The following is an 18,866-nucleotide window of genomic DNA, read 5'->3' on the forward strand; positions in this document are numbered from 1 at the left end:
TGCTGAATTCTTCCTTACACTAGTATTTCTTTTTTATCTACTCCTAAAAGTAATAATGTCATAGTAATATATAGGAATGTTTAAAAATGCTTAAAAAATGGTGTGTGTGTGTGTGTATGTATATATATATAAGAGCCAGATTATTATGACCTCTGAACACATAATAATCTGACCACTCAGTGTATACCTTATATAATAAAAGGCTAATATGCAAATTGTCCCCTTAACCAGGAGTTCGACCCGCAGGCAGGCCGGCCAAACACCCAAGTCTCCTTCCCCTGGCCAGGCTGGCTGGACCCCACCCATGCACAAATTCATGCACTGAGCCTCTAATTCATTCTCTCTCTCTCTCTCTCTCTCTCTCTCTCTCTCTCTCTCTCTCTCTCTCTCTCTCTGATTGGCCAATTATGTGTTCAGAGATCATAGTAATCTGGCCACTCAATGTATATATATTAACCCTAGCAGACCTGAGGCCCTGAACCTAACTGTCCCCTATACCTGGGTTCCTGAGCATTAAAGAGAAAAAATAAACATTAGAAAAATGTTAGTTACATGCAAACAAGTAGTTAGAATAAAATGGAACTTGGAAACATTGTAGAAAATAGGTCTACCTTTCACCTAGCGCCAATATTCCACCTTTGTGTGCCAATCCACCCCTCAGGATGAGCCTTGTTTCACATAGAAGTACTTCTTGCAAAGTGAGCACCAGATGTTGCTCTTCACCTTCTTGCATGGATTGTCTTTGTAAGACACTCCAGGATTTTGCTTGTTGTATCTGGAGTGCTTTTCCATGCACACAACACAGATATGATTAGACAATGTCCTAGGGGGAATCTCTGGAAAATAATTGCCTGGGGTCATCCACTGAGGGCAGGGTTCCTTTTGTGGGTGGTTTTGGGCTGATGTCCTGTAAATACCAATAAGTTGCACAGTTTCTGAATATATCTGGTGAAATAAACTGGCTTTTGTGAAGCAGCTTGCTGCTATGAAGCATATAAGATATAAAGATTATAACTGGCCCACATAAAAAATGTTATGAAAAGTTACCAGGGCCAGCAGTAATGACGAAGAGACCGGTGAAGGTGGGTCTGGCCTTCAATTCTGAATGATAACTTTGCTGGGTAATTTTGGTTGTAGGTTCTTGCTGTTCATCACTTTGAATGTTTCTTGCCACTCCCATCCGGTCTGCATAGTTTCTGTTGAGAAATCAGCTGACAGTCGTATGGGTACTCTCTTGTAAGTAATTTAACTGTGTTTCTCTTGCTGCTTTTAAAATTCTCTCTTTGTCTTTTGCTCTTGACATTTTAATTATGATGTGTCTTGGTGTGGTCCTCTTTGGATTCCTTTTGTTTGGGTTTCTATGTGCTTCCTGGACTTGTAAGTCTAATTCTTTCTCCAGGTGGGGGAAGTTTTTTGTCATTATTGTATTTTGCTCTCTCTCTTCTTCTGGCACCCCATAATTCTGATGTTGGTACGCTTGAAGTTGTCCCAGAGGCTTCTTACACTATCTTCAGCTTTCTGGATTCTCTTCTCTTCTTGCTTTTCCGTTAGAGTGTCCTTTGCCTCTTTGTATTCCAAATATTTGACTAGATTCTTGTGTTCCTCTAGTCTGCTGTTGGGTCTCTGTATAAAATTATATATATATATATATATATATATATATATATATATATATATATATATATATATAATTTCAGTCAGTGTATGTTTAATTTCTAGTTGGTCCTTTTATTGATACATATCCTCGAGGGACTCATTAAATTTATCGGCCTTTTCTAGGAAATTCTTGAAAAACCTTATAACCGTGGTTTTGAACTCTATGTCCAGTGGTTTGTTCTCCATTTCTGTTTGTGTTCTGTTTCCCTGTCTCCTTATTTTTGCTGCTTCCCTGAGTTGGTAGGGTAGCTTTGTGTGCTGGGTGTCCTGAGGTGGACACTCTAGGTGTACCCCTTTGTGGACTGTGTGTATAGCCTTGTTGTAGCTAAATCTTGATTGTTGTTGCTCTCACTGGGAGGAATTGACCTCCAGGCCAATTGGTTGTGAGGACCTACTGTGTCTATAATGGAAGAATTGCTGTGCTGGAGACACGTTTATGGGGCAGGACTTGTTCCAGTAGGGCTTTGGTGCTCACTGAGTCTGCCTCTTGAATGTGTCCCTTATGAGAGTAGTTGAAATCTGGTGTCATCCCACACCGACCACTAGATACACTAGTTTCTGTATCTCCAAAGAGGTGCAGGTCAGCTACTGTCTGAAGCCACCCAGCAGAAGCTACAGCAAGACCTACAGTTTTCTCCTCTTTGCTTGGGATTTGTCAGTTTTGGAGCAATCTGACTAGAGCTGCAGTTTATTTTGTTAAGCTGACACAGGGCAAGCCATTCATATGCAAAATTTATATGCAAAGCCAGTGATGAGCCGGGGCGGGGCCTCAGGGCAGGGTGGGGTATCAGAGTTCTCTCTAGCTAGTCTTTAGTTCATTAGTCAGGATTTTTTTTTTTTTTTTTTTTTTTTTTTTTTTTTTTGTATTTTAGTTGTAATTCCAGTTTGGTCCTGGGAGTGTGTCTGTGTAGCATCTACTTATGCTGTCACCATTTCTTGTCTGTTCTTTCTCAATATTACCTTATCTATTCAAGATCTTTTGTAGTCCCATATAAATTTTAGAAATTGTTCTAATTATGTTAAAATGCCATTATTTTTTATAGTGATGCCATTGAATCTGTAGTTTATTTTGGTACCATTCTATTATAATAATACTAATTCATCAAACTTATGAACAAGTTTTGTTTTTCATTTATATGAATCTTTAATTTCTTTCATCAATGTCATAGTTTTTAGTTTATAGATCTTTCATTTCCTTGGTGAAATTTATTTCTAGGTATTTTATTTTATTGTTTTTGATGAAACAGTGAATGGAACTGTTTTCTTAATTCCTCTGACAGATAGTAGTAGTTGAAATACCAAAGATTTTATACATTGATTTTGTACGCTGCAAGTTTACTGAATTACTTTATTAGTTCTAACAGTTTTCATATATCATGTCTTCTGCAAACAGAAAATTTGACTTCCACCAGAGAATATAGTAACATATGTTTAACATATAACATATAACAATATTACAAATTAGGTTAATCCTTTAGCTCACATATGCTTTTTAATACAAGTGATATATAAATTAATAATACATTACAAATGTCATAAATAAGAATGCTACAAACAGATATGAATTATAATGAAATCTATTAATATCCTGACATCATGTCCAGCCACTTTGAACATTGTTTGCCACCCCTGGGAGGGTCTTATGCTCTTTCATCTAATTTATTGCCATCATTCCTTTAGAGCTCAACTCAGGTTTTAGCTCACCCAGCAAATTTTCCCTGACTTCCCAGGCTAAGTCAAGTCCCCTGTTATACTTTCTCATCATACCATGTAAGTCTTCACGGTTACAATTCCATAGCAATGTGTCTTTTCACTATCTTTTAGTTCTGTAAAATCTCTGATAACAAGGACTTAACTATCTTATTTTCTATTTTATTCCTAAAACTAAGCTCAGAGGTTTACAAAATGAATAAATGATTATGAAATAATTATTAGAATTTTCTGGCTTATCTACACAAAAAAAGAAACATGCAAATTGACCATCACTTCGCTACACCCACCAGTCAATCAGAAGTGAGTATGCAAATTAACCCAACAAAGATGGCAGTGGCCCCACCTCCCACCCCCAGCCGCTCCAGGCCTTTGAGCAGCATGCATGCAGGCACAGAGTGGCCAGGCAGAGCAGGACACCTGCTATGAGGGGGAGGGCTGGGGGCAGAGGGCGGAGGGCAGAGGGAGCTATAGGAGCTAGAGCAAAGACTGAAGATGGCGGCCAGAGGGAAGGCCTGGGTCCCTGGTGCTGGAGGAAAACCGGTGCCAGCAGCCAGGGGATGGAAGGCCTATTTCACAAATCTCTTCATGCAATAGGCCTCTAATTTACTTAAGTAAAATAGAATTGCAGACTTATTTTTTTAAGACCACCATGTTGCTATTTACTAATTTTTCTTATGGTATTTAAAATACAATTAACTTTTCTGTTAAGGTAAGTTAAGATAATGCAGAAAATTCTATTAATAAATATAAAAGGCTAATGTGCAAAGTGTCCCCTTGGAGTTCAATGGGGAGTTCAATCACTTGCTATGACATGCACTGATCACCATGGAGTAGTGCAGATTGAAGGAAGGCCCTGGTTATCAGCTGGAAGGCCCCAATTGGCCCTGATCTCTGGCCATGCCTAGGGACCCTACCCATGCACAAATTTCATGCACCAGGTCTCTACTTTCTTTATCTTTATAAGAAACATTATTATTTGACAAGCCAACTTACTTTCTTTTGCCTAACAGTGTCCATTTTAAATAAGATTTGCTTCTGCTTAATACAATATTCCTTTCATGATCAGTAGTAAAGAAACTACCAAGCAATGAAATAGAATAAATTTTTTAAAAAGTACTTTGGCCTTAAAAGCCTTTTCACAGTATAACACTAAAAAGTTAATAAATATTATATAGAAGAAAAGGGGATGGAGGAAATTCCACACAGGCACTGAAACAAGAATAATACATTTTGCTTGCAAATAACATTTCTATTAATACTTTATTTTCTTCACAAATCAATAGAGAATAATAGAAACTATTTTGGTAGCTTTTCAAAGAAACATAGAAATATTCCTTAAAGTCTGCCTAGCTCTGTTTTATACTATCTCACTCACCTTTGAGAGAACTGCTTATCCCTCCAACATTTCTATGGTTCTGATGGGGCTGCTATTGTGGTATCCTCATTTCCATTTGACAGACAAAAATTTTATCCTATTCTCCTCAATACAGGGGGCACACATAATCTTAGCAGGAGATTAGAGATGGGAGGAGGGGGTTTCTTCTCCCATTAATGTATATAAAAGAATAAGCAACTGTTTGACCAGTAGCTAAGACACACACTGACCACCAGGGGGCAGATACTCAACGAACAGGCAAGGACACATGGAACAGACTGATGAATCTCAGACAGAAGGGGGAGGCGGGAGGACAGGATAAGATTAACCAAAGATCTTATATGCATACCAGAGGCCCAGTGCATGGATTCATGCACCGGTGGGGTCCATTGGCCTAGCCTGCACTCCCTCGAAATCCAGGACTCCTCATGGGATGTTGGACTGCTGGTTTCAGCCCAATTCCCGTAGGCCAGGCCAAGGGACCCCACTGGTTCATGAATCCCTGCACTGGGCTTCTAGTGGTTAATAAACTAAGCTTGATCCCAGAATTGTCAGCAAGCAAAAGAGAATGACATCCAATGGGAAAGATGGAATGAGAAAGAACAATTCTAGGTGATATTTTCTTCTCTAGATTCAGAAAAATCTAGAAACTAGTTCTAGTCCTTGCTGTACCATGGTTTAGTCATCAAATAAATCCCTCCCTACCCCCCCCCCTTTTTTTTTTTTTTTTGCTTAAACTAGCTTAAGAGTTGTCATTTATGACCCAAAAGTCCCAATACATTTCCTATACTCATTTAGGCTTGATAAACAAAATATAAAAATCATAGTGTGTTGTTTTTGTTTTTTTTTAACTGCCTTGTTTTTACAAATCTAAGTAATGTTATATCATAAATGCTCCTTCTCTCCTGCAATTATTTTTCAGGGTTTTTGTTTGTTTGTTTGTTTTTTAAATATATTTTATTGATTTTGTACAGAGAGGAAGGGAGAGAGATAGCTAGAAACATCGATGAGAGAGAGTCATCTATCAGCTGCCCCTTGCACACCCCCTACTGGGGATATGCCTGCAACCAAGGTACATGCCCTTGACCGGAATCAAACCCGGGACCCTTCAGTCCCCAAGCCGACGCTCTATCCATTGAGCCAAACAGGTTTTGGTTATTTTTCAGTTTTATTCCGGTATAATTGACCAATAGAGGTTGTATATATTTAAGGTGTACAACTTGATTTTCTAAATATATAAGATGGTGAAAGATCACCACAATTAAGCTGGTTAACATATCCATCATCTCAGAGCGTCCCCCTCCCCCATACAATTTTAAATAAATACAAGTAAACCTTTAAATAAGCATAAAGTATATGTATTAGTTTAAGTTGTTATATGTAAATAAAACAAAAATATATAGTTCATATATATGAAAATGACACAACTTGAAGATTTAAAAATGCTACATTATTGTAGATATAAACACTGTATACTTAGGATACTCTAAATTTACAAAAAAAATGTTTTTTTTCTAGTAATAATAAATTAACCTTAGTTTACTGTATTACTTTTACTTTACCATATAAATTTTTAAATTTTATAATAACTGCTTAAAACACAAACACATTATACAGTTTACAAAAATATTTTATATTCTTATTCTGGTTTTTCTATTTTTTATTTATTTATAAGGTATAGATTTTTTTATTAAAACTTAAAACACAAGCATACACATTAGCCTAGGCCTAAACAGGGTCAGGATCATCAATATCACTGTCTTCTACCTTCATATCTTGTCCCCCTGAAGTAACATGGATGGAATTATTTTCTGTGATAACAATTATTTCTTCTGGACTATTTCCTGAATGATCTGCCTAAGTCTCTTCTTGAGGTCTCACTCTTCAGAAATAGGTCTATTTTTTTTTTCTTTATTTTTTTTCTCGTAGATTTGATTAAAAGCAGATAATGTACAATGAAGATTCCTTTCTATTCATGAAAACCTTTTGGTGTTACAGTTCAGATTTTCAAACTTTTTAAGAAGCTTGATGTGGTCTTCAAAAGTTTCCACTACATCCTGCACTGAGAATTTACTTCTTGTTTCACCTGCAATTTCCTTTTCTCTTTCCTCTTCTTCATCTATACATTCCTGTTCCAGTTCCAGCTATTTCTAATTAATCAATTCTTCAGGAACCACCTCTAGGAATTCCTCAATGTCATTCTCATCCACATCCTGTTAAAGTTGTTTGCCATCTCAACTGTAGCCTTGGAGAATTTTGCAACTTCTGCAATAAGTTACTAGGCAACAGTAATTTTTTAGCTCTATTATAATATTATGGAACCACCATCATACATGCGCTTTGTCAATGACCAAAACATCATTATGTGATGCATGACTGTACATAAAAATAAATATATAAAACAGTAAGAATTTCACAAAATGGTACCTATTCTAGGTGAAGTATTAATTTTTTCTATTTTGTCTTATAATGTTGATAAATATTTCAAAACCCACCCTTGTGATGTAGTGCAATTTGAGGCACACAAAAAGCAAATTAAGTTCTGACTTTTTCTGCCATGTTTCAATGACCACTCATCTGTTTTCTGCCCCTCAGACAATTGTTGAAATCTTTCATTCACTGATGAGTCTCCCCTCTTTTCCTTTCACTATATACTTCTCTCTTTTTACTTCTTTACTATAATTTTAGTAGGATCTAGAAGGGTAAAAACAATAAACACAAGGTCTGCATCTGATATTTAACTCAAAGCCCTCTACAAGTATTTTTTTTAAAAAGTGAGTTTCCTAACCTCTTTCTGGCTGATTTAAGGTCCCTCTGCTAATTATGATGGCCTTAATTGCTGTATTCCTGGAGTAACCATTACAGCTTCCCAAGGCAATCTAAGGAATTAAAAAGGAAAGGGGAAGAAAAAGGAAAGTGCTGATACCAATAGTAAGAATCTATATAACAATTCCATTTAACTGTAAAACTAAATGTAAAATTGTGGTTAATTATTCGAAATTAAACATAAATACTTAGGAAAAGGAAATTTCTTTTTGAGGGAAAACTTTAGGAAAGGTGTCTTCCACAAAGAAAATAATCAAAAAACAATTTTCAAATACATCATGATAAGTAAGTAATAAAGAGTACTTACAAGGCAAGGCTACTCAAAACATATTGTACGTGCTCACATTCATCTGGGAATGATGCACTAGCGGATGTAAAACAGGAAAGTGCAGTCTGAAGAACTTGAAGTTGGGGCAAAGGGACTTGCCATCTTCCAGCATAATCTTCAACCACCTGATAGGGAAAAAAGTATATTATTATATAAAATGTCCTCAACTTCCCCAGTTTAAAAATTTTAATAAAACTAATTATGGAACCACCAAAACATTTTAAATTTGACTAAAATCAGTTATGCCTGAACATAAATGATGGGGGGTGGGGGAGTATTATTTATTTTCATTGTGTATTATCTAAAAATAAAATTAACTATTTTCTTTGAAAATTTGGAAAAGAAATCTATAAATATAAAAGCCTAAGCAACCATAGCAACCAAAACAACAGAAGAGATGACCAAACAGGCTGTGTGGGACGACCAGGCTGGTAGAGGGCTTAGTGAGGGACAACCAAATGACTGAACAGCAGGCTGCATGGGGTAACCAGGTCAGCAGGGGGAGGCAGTGACAAGCAACTGGGCCAGCAGAGGGGGGCAGTGACAGGCAAACAGGCTGACTGGGGGAGGGGGGCAGTCGGGGCAACTAGGCCTGCAGGTTAGGCAGTGAGGGGCGACCAAATGACCAAATAGCAGGCTGCATACATAGGGTGATCAGGCTGATAGCGGAGGCAGTAAGGGGTGACCAGACCGGCAGGGGATGGCAGTGAGGTATAACCAGGTTGGTGACCAGGCTGGCTGGGGGGAGGGTAGCTGGGGCCAACCAGACCAGTAGGGGAAGGGGGAAAGTTAGGGACAACCAGGCCTTCAAGGGGGAGCCACTGGACGTGAAAAGGTCAGCAGATTGGGCCATTGGGGGTTACCAGGCCATTGGGGGAGGGGGACAGTTATGGGTAATCAGGCAAGCAGGCAGGTGAGCAGTTAGGAGCCATTGGTCCCAGATTATGAAAGGATGTCTGACTGCAGGATATCCACAGGGATCGGGCCTAAACCGGCAGTTGGACAGGACATCCCCCGAGGGTCCTGGACTGCAGAGGGTGCTGCTGGGCTGAGGGGACCCCTCCTCATGCACAAATTTCATACACCAGGCTTCTAGTTTCCTATCTAATTAAAGAGTAATATGCAAATTAACCATCACTCTGCTACACCCACAAGCCACACCCATCAGCCCATCAGGAGTGAATAAGCAAATAAACCAAACCAAGATAGCTACAGCCACAGAGAGCAGGGGGAGGCTTGGGTTTCCCCAGAAATGGAGGAAGCCAAGCTTTCCGCACACCCTGGCCTGCCTTGGCCTCTGCTATAGGCTACAAAGTTTCAATTGTAGAAGATAAATAAATCCCAGATACCAGGGCCTCTGCTTGGGTCACCAGAGGGCATGGCCAGCCTGCAAACCACCATATGCCCCTCACCCAGGCCACACCACGCCTCAAGGGAACCACCACCCTGATCTGGAAAATCCTTCAGGGCAAACCAGCTGGTGCCCACCCAGCAACAGGCCTCTATCCTATTATAATAAAAGAGTAATATGCAGATTAACCATCACTCCAACACACAAGATGGCTGCCCCCATATGGAAATAAGATGGACTCTACAAGATGGCCAGCAGGGGAGGGTAGTTGGGAGGAAAAGAGTAATATACAGATTGACCATTACTCCAACATACAAGATGGCTGTCCCCATACAGTCAAAGATCCTGCTCCCATGTGGACACAACATGGTCACCACAAGATGGCCAGCAGGGGAGGGCAGTAGGGAGGGACCCAAGCCTGCAGGGTAAAGCAGTTGGGAGGCACCAGGCCTGCAGGGGAGGGCAGTTAGGGTTGACCAGGCCTGCAGAGGAGGGCAGTTAGTTGCAAACAGACTGGCAGGGGAGTGGTTAGAGGCTGATCAGGCTGGTAGGCAGAAGCGGTTAAGGGCAATCAAGAAGGCAGGCAGGCGAGCAGCTGGGAGCCAGCAGTCCTGGATTGTGTTTAGGCCCGATCCTACTGGGCAGTCAGACATCCTTTGAGGGGGTCCCAGATTGGAGAGGGTGCAGGCTAGATTGAGGGACAACCCTCCTGTGCATGAATATTATATGAATGACTGTACCGTTCAGCTCACAAATATTCACAAAACTTTGTAACACATACTCTTTACCTCCTAGGTTTAGCTTTTGTCAAAATACCAATTAATATTAAAAGAGCTAGACAGCAGAAAATAGTATTAGAGTAGTGTAAAAATTAGTATATATTATTATTATCTTTATTTATAGGACTACACTCCAAGCCTCCTGACAACAAATGAGTATGAAAGACGTAGTGGCATGATGCTCTAATTATGAAAGTTAAAACTGTACCATATTATGGAGAAAAGAGTGCAGAATATAATCAGGTTTGGCTCTGTCATTGGGTAACTCATCTTCCTTCTCTATATATTACTTTTCTCACCATAAAATGGAACTAATGCTTATCTTGCATGTTTACTCTGAAGTTGAGATAATGTATGTAAAAACACTTTAGAATGATCAATCACTATATTGATATATACCGTATTTTTCGGACCATAAGATGCACTTTTTCCCCCCCAGAAGTGGGGGGGAAAAGTCCCTGCGTCTTATGGTCCAAATATAGCCTACACATATACTTTAAAAAAAAAGTTTTTTTACTTGCCTGGCTCTGTATGGTCTCTGTGTGCTTGCCCGGCTCTAAAATGATTCTAAATGCTGCTGTTTACTTTACAGGGTTGATTACATGTGTTTATGACTGTGATGTTGGGTTTTAATGCACATAAAATATTTTAGGACACTATTTGTTTTAGAATCTTTTTTTCTTCATTTCCCTTCTCTAAAAACTGGTGCGTCTTATGGTCCGGAGCGTCTTATGGTCTGAAAAATACGGTATTATGTACTCCTATAAATCTATATACTAGTAAAATTATTCCCATGCAAGACTGCTACTATATAAAAACACTGTATTATATAAAATGGATCGACCAACAGGGCCTGAAAACCAAATTTGTCATGCAACCTGCTTTTTGTATAACCCACAAACTAAGAATGGATGTTATGTTTTTAAGTGACATAAAAAAATATATTTTGTGATGTATGAAAATCATATGAAATTCAAATTTCAGCCAGGACCGGTTTGGCTCAGTGGATAGAGCGTCAGCCAGCGGACTGAAAGGTCCTGGGTTCAATTCCGGGCAAGGACATGTACCTTGGTTGCGGGCACATCCCCGGTGGAGGGTGTGCAAGAGGCAGCTGATCGATGATTCTCTCTCATCGATGTTTCTAACTCTCTATCCCTCTCTCTTCCTCTCTGTGAAAAATCAATAAAATGTATTTTTTTAAAGAAATTCAAATTTCAATGTCCATAAAGTTTTATTGAAACATATCCAGATTCATTCATTTATTTATATATCAACTATGGCTATTTTCCTGATACAAGAACCAAGTTGAATAGTTGTGACAGAATTGCCTTACAAATCCTAAATATTTATTATATGCCCCTTTACAGAAAGTTTTCCAACTCAATTTAAAAGGTGGAAAAACTAGTGCAGGGTATACACACCAAGAACATTCACAGCTCAAGGACTTTTCATACTAATCACTTCCTTTGGGGAGACAATTTTCCACTGGTTTCTTATACTTCTATAGTTTTTCAAAAAGAGGTTCTGATAGCTTTTATCTTATAAATATATTTATCAGAAATGACCTTAAAAAATACATAATGTCTCCCTCCAGACCAGTGAGCCTGTTTACTGTCCATATAATCATGATGTCATCTCCCTCTAGAGCAGACCATGGTATTTTGTGGAAGAGCCACACTCAAGGGGCCAAAGAGCCACATGTGGCTCACGAACTTCAGTTTGCCAACCACAGTTCTAGAGCAAAGGTCAGACAGATAGATATGGTTCAAACCCCTATAAGAGAGAAGGGTTCTCTAAACTTGGGGTCCTCAGCTGTGATAAAAACCTACTTTGAGTGCAGAATCCACTTGAGACACTCACACCACCTTTTTGAGACTAAGAGCCAAGAAGAACCAACTTAAATATGAAGCTCATGCTGCTTGCTGTGCAATCCTATCTAATAAAAGAGTGATATGCAAATTAACCATCACATGGCTATACCCACAAGCCGCCAACCAGTCAATAAGAAGCAAGTATTCAAATTAATCCAACCAAGATGGCTATGGCCATGGAGAGAGCAGGAGGGAGGCTTGGGTTTCCTGGCAATGGAGGTAGCCAAGCTTCCGGTACATCCTGACTGGCCGAGGCCTCTGCCTTAAGGCTACAAAGTTTCAATTATAGAAGAAAAATAAATCCCAGATACCAGGGCCTCCGCTTGGGTCGCTGGGTGGCATGACTGATCTGCAAACCACCACAGGCCCCTCGCTCAGGCTGCCCAAAGGAACTACCACCCTGATCCAGGACACCCTTCAGGGCAAACCAGCTGGTGCCCACCCATGCAACAGGCCTCTATCCTAATAAAAGAGTAATATGCAGATTGACCATCACTCCAACACACAAGATGGCTGCCCTCATGTGGTCAAAGATCCTGCCCCCATATGGTCACAAAATGGCCACCAGGGGAGGGCAGTTGAGGGACCAGACAAGCAGGAGAGGGCAGTTAGGGGTGATCAAGCCTGCAGGGGAGGGCAGTTAGGAGTGACCAGGCCAGCAGAGGAGGGAAGTTGGTGGCAAACAGGCTGGCAGGGGAGCAGTTAGACATCAATCAGGCTGGCAGAGGAATGGCTAGAGGGTGATCAGGCTAGCAGGTTGATGCGGTTAGGGGCAATCAGGAAAGCAGGCAGGCAAGCAGTTGGGAGCTAGCAGTCCCTGATTGTGAGAGGGATGTCCCAGATTGGAGAGGATACAGGCTGGGCTGAGGGACACTCCCCATACCCCCGTGCACGAATTTTATGCACCAGGCCACTAGTGAGTAATAAAGTCTTTTATCTCTTATCCAGGAGTTTGTCTTCTGCCAAGATCCATGAAAAAATGGCAGGCTTAGATAAACTCTCAGACCTTTTACAATTCCAAATTGCAATACCAAGTAGCTAGCACAAGTCTCCAGGTTTATAGATCCATGTTCCGGTACAAAAAAAAAGAAAAAAAGCTAGAGGGTATTTGCCAGGAACGGAAAGCTAACATTGTCACTGGTAATAAAATGTAAAAAGAGCTAGCCAGGCTTGATGGCTCTGAATGGTCAGAGCTATTAACTCATTGACTCTAAGTTAAGTCACTTGGTGGTAAAATGTAAAAAGAGTTGGCTAACCAAAACCAAACATTTGTTTCCTGGTAGTAAAATGTAAAAAGAGCTAGCCAACCTTGATGGCTCTGAATGGTCGGAGCTATTAACTCATATCTAGTTGAGATAGTGGTTGTTGAGGAAACTTTAATTTGTTAATCATATGTAAATGTAAATTCTTATTGATTTTCTGTTGTTGGAACTTCCCGCCTAAGAGATGTCTTTGTTTCAGAATCTCAAATAAAAGGAATGGTAAAAGGCGAGAGCATGGGGTTAGTCTTCCCACTAGAGGTGGACTTCCCGCCTAGCCCCCATTTTCCCAAATTAACTTTTTTCCAGTCTCTTCATTTTAGTGTGCAGCCTTCTCCAGAAACCGGACCCTGAGTGGGCCCTGAACCACGCAGGTCGTGTAAGGGATCCCACAGGTATTATCTCTGTTAACTAGTATCCCTTCCAAATCTTATATTTCTTATTACCTGAAAACAAAAAATACTACTATGTGACCCTAAGTTGGTAGACTTTTCTAAACCTTAGGCCAAAAAAGAATGTTAGATAAACAATGGTTCCTTGGCTTTAAATTTTCTCTTTACTAGAGGATTTGATTAGCTTTATTGTCTTTTTTGCCACTACCACACCATTTTTGTATGACATAAAAAATATGCAACTGATAGTCTCAGTTTTCCTGTTCTCAGTCCCAAATAGTTTATCCTAATCCATATCTACTTAAAACCTTATTCACTTTTCATTTATGGGCTGGTTTATCTCCTTAGAAGAGAAGCTTTTTACTTTTTCAATTTCTATTCTCATTATAACTTCCCTCATTCACCAATATTCAGCTACTAGTACCCTGCCTGATCTAGCTGAGCCCAAATCTAATACAATAAAAGTCATTGGGGCAATACCTCCAATGTTTGCCACAATACCCTTGAAGAGACATAAACAAAACTGGCTAAATTCATATATCTTTTTACACTGTTTAATGTCATGCCAGATGCTGCTATTAACATAATACTGTAACACCATTTTGCTTGCATATATTTTCCTTAAATATTTAATACTGTAAACACTGCATTGACCTTTTACTTTGAATATTTTCTTCTTTGCTCTATGTGCTATCATAAGCACTCAGCTATAGATACAGACAGTAGGGTGGTGAAGGCCTGGAATAGGGCAGGAACACTAGTAGAGGGTGGTAATGGGAGTAAAAGGGGAATATCTGTAATACTTTCAACAATAAAGATTTTTTTTAAAAACTACAACAAAGAGAAAGTAGCTTTAAAAGTAGAGAAAACCAACCCATCCATCAAGGTAAATATGGCCAGCAAGTAATAAAACATCCCTACCTAATAAAAGAATAATAGCAAATTAACCATCACCCTGCTATACTCACAAGCCACTCCCACCAGCCACACCCACCGCCAATCAGAGCGAGTATGCAAATAAACCCAACCAAGATGGCTACAGCCACAGAGAGCAAGAGGGAGGCTTGGGTTTCCCAGGCAATGGAAGAAACCAAGTTTTCCGCCTGCCTTTGCTGACCTAAGCCTCCACTCAAGGCTACCAAGTTTCAATTACAGAAGGCAAACAAATGCAAACAGAAATGGCTGCTGCACAGAGCAGCAAGGGGCTTGGCTTCGATCCAGGCTACAAAGTTTCAATTGTAGAAGATAAATAAATTCCAGATACCAGGGCCTTCGCTTGGGTCACCAGGGGGCTTGGCTGGCCTGCAAACCACCACAAGCCCCTCGCTCAGGCTACCCCACACCACAAGGGAACCCCCACCCTGATCCAGGACACCCTTCAGGGCAAACCAGCTGGTGCCCACCCATGCACCAGGCCTCTATCCTATCTAATAAAAGAGTAATATGCAGATTGACCATCACTCCAACACACAAGATGGCTGCCCCCATGTGGTCAAAGATCCTGCCCCCATGTGGACACAAGATGGCCAGCAGTGAGGGGCAGCTGGGAGGCACCAGACCTGCAAGGGAAGGCAGTTGGGGGTGATCAGGCCTGCAGGGGAGGGCAGTTAGGAGTGACCAGGCCAGAAGAGGAGGGAATTTAGTGGCAAACAGGCTGGCAGGGGGGCAGTTAGATATCAATCAGGCTGGCATGTGTATGGTTAGGGGGTGATCAGGCTGGCAGAAGTGGGTAGGGGCAATCAGGAAGGCAGGCAAGTGAGCAGTTGGGAGCCAGCAGACCTAGATTGTGAGAGGGGCCCCAGATTGGAGAGGGTGCAGGCTGGGCTGAAGGACACCCCTCTCCATGCACAAATTTCATGCACTGGGCCTCTAGTACTATCATAATTCTCTTGATAGGATAAACCAAGAAACAATAGCATTTTTGTGGTACTTTTGCCAACGATGCATAACCTCATTCCAGTCATGAGAAATCATAAGACAAACTCGAATGATATTCTATAAAAAAAAAAAATTGGCCAGGACCGGTTTGGCTCAATGGATAGAGCGTCAGCTTGGGGACTGAAGGGTCCCGGGTTCGATTCCGGTCAAGGGCATGTACCTTGGTTGTGGACATATCCCCAGTAGGTAGTGTGCAAGAGGCAGCTGATTGATGACTCTCTCTCATTGATGTTTCTAACTCTCTATCTCTCTCCCTTCCTCTCTGTATAAAATCAATAAAATATTTTTTTTTAAATTGACCAGCATTCTTCAAACATGTCAAAACATGAACAAGGAACAACTGAAAAACTATTACAGATTAGAAGAGACTAAAGAGAGATCCAAGATGGCTGCGCCCAGGTGAACACCTAGCCGCAGCCGCACACAACAATTTCAATAAAATACAACTAAAATATAAAAAGGACATTGCCCAGAACTACAGGAAGGTTGACTGACTGGAAATTCTACAGTGAGAAGCAAGGAGAAAACCAGAAGGAGTCACGGAGGAGCTGGAAAAGCCAAGTTACGGAGACGCGGCGCGCGGAGAGGACGGAGCTGGAGAGGAGGGAGGCCGAGTGCCTGGTGGGCGTTCCCTAGCGGAAAGGAGATAAAACTCCAACTGTGCTGGGCCCCCGACTGCTCTGATCCCCAGTTTTAAGCCAGACCCCGGGGACTCAGGCTCAGCCATAGGGAGCCAGGCTGTAAGACGGAACCCCAGGGAAGTGGCGAAAGGAGGTCCCGGTGGTGTGCACACTGCACGCAGAGAAGGGACATTCAGCTGTGCCGCAGGATTGCCCTAATGGGAAGGAGGCTGGGGCTCCGGACTGCTCTGAACGCCACCTCCAACTCCACTTCCAACTGAACTGAACCCCAATACCGGGCTCATTGTGGGAGAGCACAGACTGTTTGGCAGCAGGCGAAAATCGAGGGCACCTTTCTCTCAGAGGCGCCGGCAGCAGCCAGCACTGAAGGACCCGCATAGGGCGGGGCTGAAGGAAGCCAAAGCTGCAGGCTCCACCCTGAAACCCCGTCCCATCTGTAACTGCAAAATGCGACAACAAAATAGATCACAAACGAAAGAAATGGAGGACAAAAAGTGTCTGGATATAGAGTTCAAATCTACGCTTATAAGGTTTTTCAAGAATTTCCTAGAAAAGATGGATAAGGCCTATGAGGACATGAAAAGAGATCAACAAGAATTAATAAGGAGTCATCGAGAAATGATAAGGGATCAACAAGAAATAAAGAATACATTGTCTGAAATAAAAAATATTTTACAGAGTCCTAAAAACAGAAGGGAAGATCACAAGAATCAAGTCAAAGATTTGGAACATAAAGAGCCAGAAGACACTCCTCCACAGAAGCTAGAAGGCAAGAGAATCCAGAAAATTGAAGATAATGTAAGAAACCTCTGGGACAACTTCAAGCGAACCAATATCAGAATTATTGGGGTCCCAGAAGATGAGAGAGAGAAAGATATCGAAAACATACTGAAAGAAATAGTGACAGAAAACTTCCCCCACCTGGTCAAAGAATTAGACTTACAAGTCCAGGAAGCGCACAGAACTCCAAACAAAAGGAATCCAAAGAGGACCACACCGAGACACATCATTATTAAAATTCCAAGAGCAAAAGACAAAGAGAGAATATTAAAAGAAGCAAGAGCAAAGAAGGTAGTAATCTATAAAGGAGCACCTATACGATTGTCAGCTGACTTCTCAACAGAAACCATGCAGGCCAGAAGGGAATGGCAAGAAATATTCAAGGTGATGAATAGCAAGAACCTACAGCCAAAAATAATCTACCCAGCAAAGCTATCACTCAGAATCGAAGGCCAGATAAAGAGCTTCACTAATAAAAAAAAGCTAAAGGAGTTCATCACCGCCAAACCAGAATTATATGAATTTCTGAAGGGGGTTCTTTTAGAAGAGAAAGTAAACAAAGATAAAAATTATGAACAACAAATACGTAACTATCAACAAGTGAATCTAAAAACCAAAGAAATTTAAAAAATCTGATGAACAATATTAACTATTGAATATAATAGAATCAGAGGTATGGAAGGGGAGTGAACTGACGATTCTTGGGGAAAAGGGGAGAAGGGGGCGTGGGAAGAGACTGAACATAAACTGTGCACCTATGGATGAGGACAATGAGGAGAGGGGAAAGGGCAGAGGGTGGGGTGGGAACCTGGTGGAGGAGAGCAATGGTGGGGGGTGAGGGGGGAGGAACATTTGTAATAATATGAACAATAAAAACTTATAAAAAAAAAAAAAAGAGACTAAGGAGAAATAACAGCTACATATAATGTCTGATCAAAAATAACTTGGAACAGAAAAATCATTAGTAAAAACACTGGTAAATTCCTAATAGGGTCTATAATTTAATATAATGAATATCACACCAATATTATTTTCCTGTTCTGATAATTGTACTATTTTCTATTAAATATAAAGTTAGCTCAATTTTTAAAAGTTGTTTAAAAACAAAATATTTTGTTCCAACCCTTTACCTCAAATTTCAATGATCTCATTTATTTTCTGGAAGCTTTTTTATAATATAAGCACAATTCTTCACATATTTTCCCTGACTACATGTTACCTGACTACAAATCAAGATTTACCCATGCCTATGGGTATTTTTTAAAAGTCAGATAAGATAAATAAAGCAGGGAGGTTAATAGCATTGTGGAAAGAGTATAGGTTTTGGAATCAAACAGCCCTGACTTTGTCACTTAAGAGTTGTGTAATATTAGCAGAATTATTCTTCTCAGTCTAAGTTTCCTATAAATTAATTGAACATCACTTTAATCACAGAGCTACTGAAGAACTAAATAAGATATATATTAAAATCTAGAGTAATTCCTGGCACATAAGAAACAAGTACACCGGTATACCTTGTTTTAAGAAAATGGCAAGAATAAGCTTACTATTATTACCAGTATACCTTGTTTTAAGAAACTGGCAAGATTAAGCTTACTTTGGTAACTATTTCATCACATCAGTCTGAACTGTTTATTTGTCTTCAAGGATGAGTAATTACAAAAATTTTACTTACTTTTGGCAAGCAGACTAGCAACACCCAAACACAATCTATTCATAAGGTATAGCTGTGTTTCAACTGTTAGTTCAATATTCATAGAAAAATGAAGCATATCCTAGATACAGCAATACAAACAAAATGCTTCATGCCTGAACAGATATCTGAGGATTCTTTCTCTGCCTCCCCCCAACCCTTCCACACCCAGTGTTCAATTGAGAATCAATATGACAAAGAAAAGCTCTATTCAAAAAAAGAAGAGTCACTTGTCATTTGACTTTTTTCTGTCAGGATAAACAT

At 40.3% G+C, this 18,866-nt stretch overlaps 1 protein-coding gene across 6 annotated transcripts in view; it reads right to left on the minus strand.

The window, feature by feature from the left end:
* ZNF654 (zinc finger protein 654) overlaps positions 1 to 18,866 on the minus strand; it is a 91,191-nt gene that overhangs the window by 40,995 nt on the left and 31,330 nt on the right. For 3 of the 6 annotated variants that reach the window (XM_036446912.2, XM_036446911.2, XM_036446910.2), the window contains exon 2: positions 7,878 to 8,023. In XM_036446912.2, coding sequence (XP_036302805.1) covers positions 7,878 to 8,023 — 146 coding nt within the window. Of the gene's footprint in view, positions 1 to 7,877; positions 8,024 to 18,866 lie in introns of those variants that run through there. The other 3 variants (XM_045584053.1, XM_045584052.1, XM_036446914.2) reach the window with 1 other exon arrangement.

Source organism: Pipistrellus kuhlii, unplaced genomic scaffold, assembly GCF_014108245.1.
Source record: "Pipistrellus kuhlii isolate mPipKuh1 unplaced genomic scaffold, mPipKuh1.p scaffold_m20_p_2, whole genome shotgun sequence".
Taxonomy (NCBI): Eukaryota; Metazoa; Chordata; class Mammalia; order Chiroptera; family Vespertilionidae; genus Pipistrellus; species Pipistrellus kuhlii.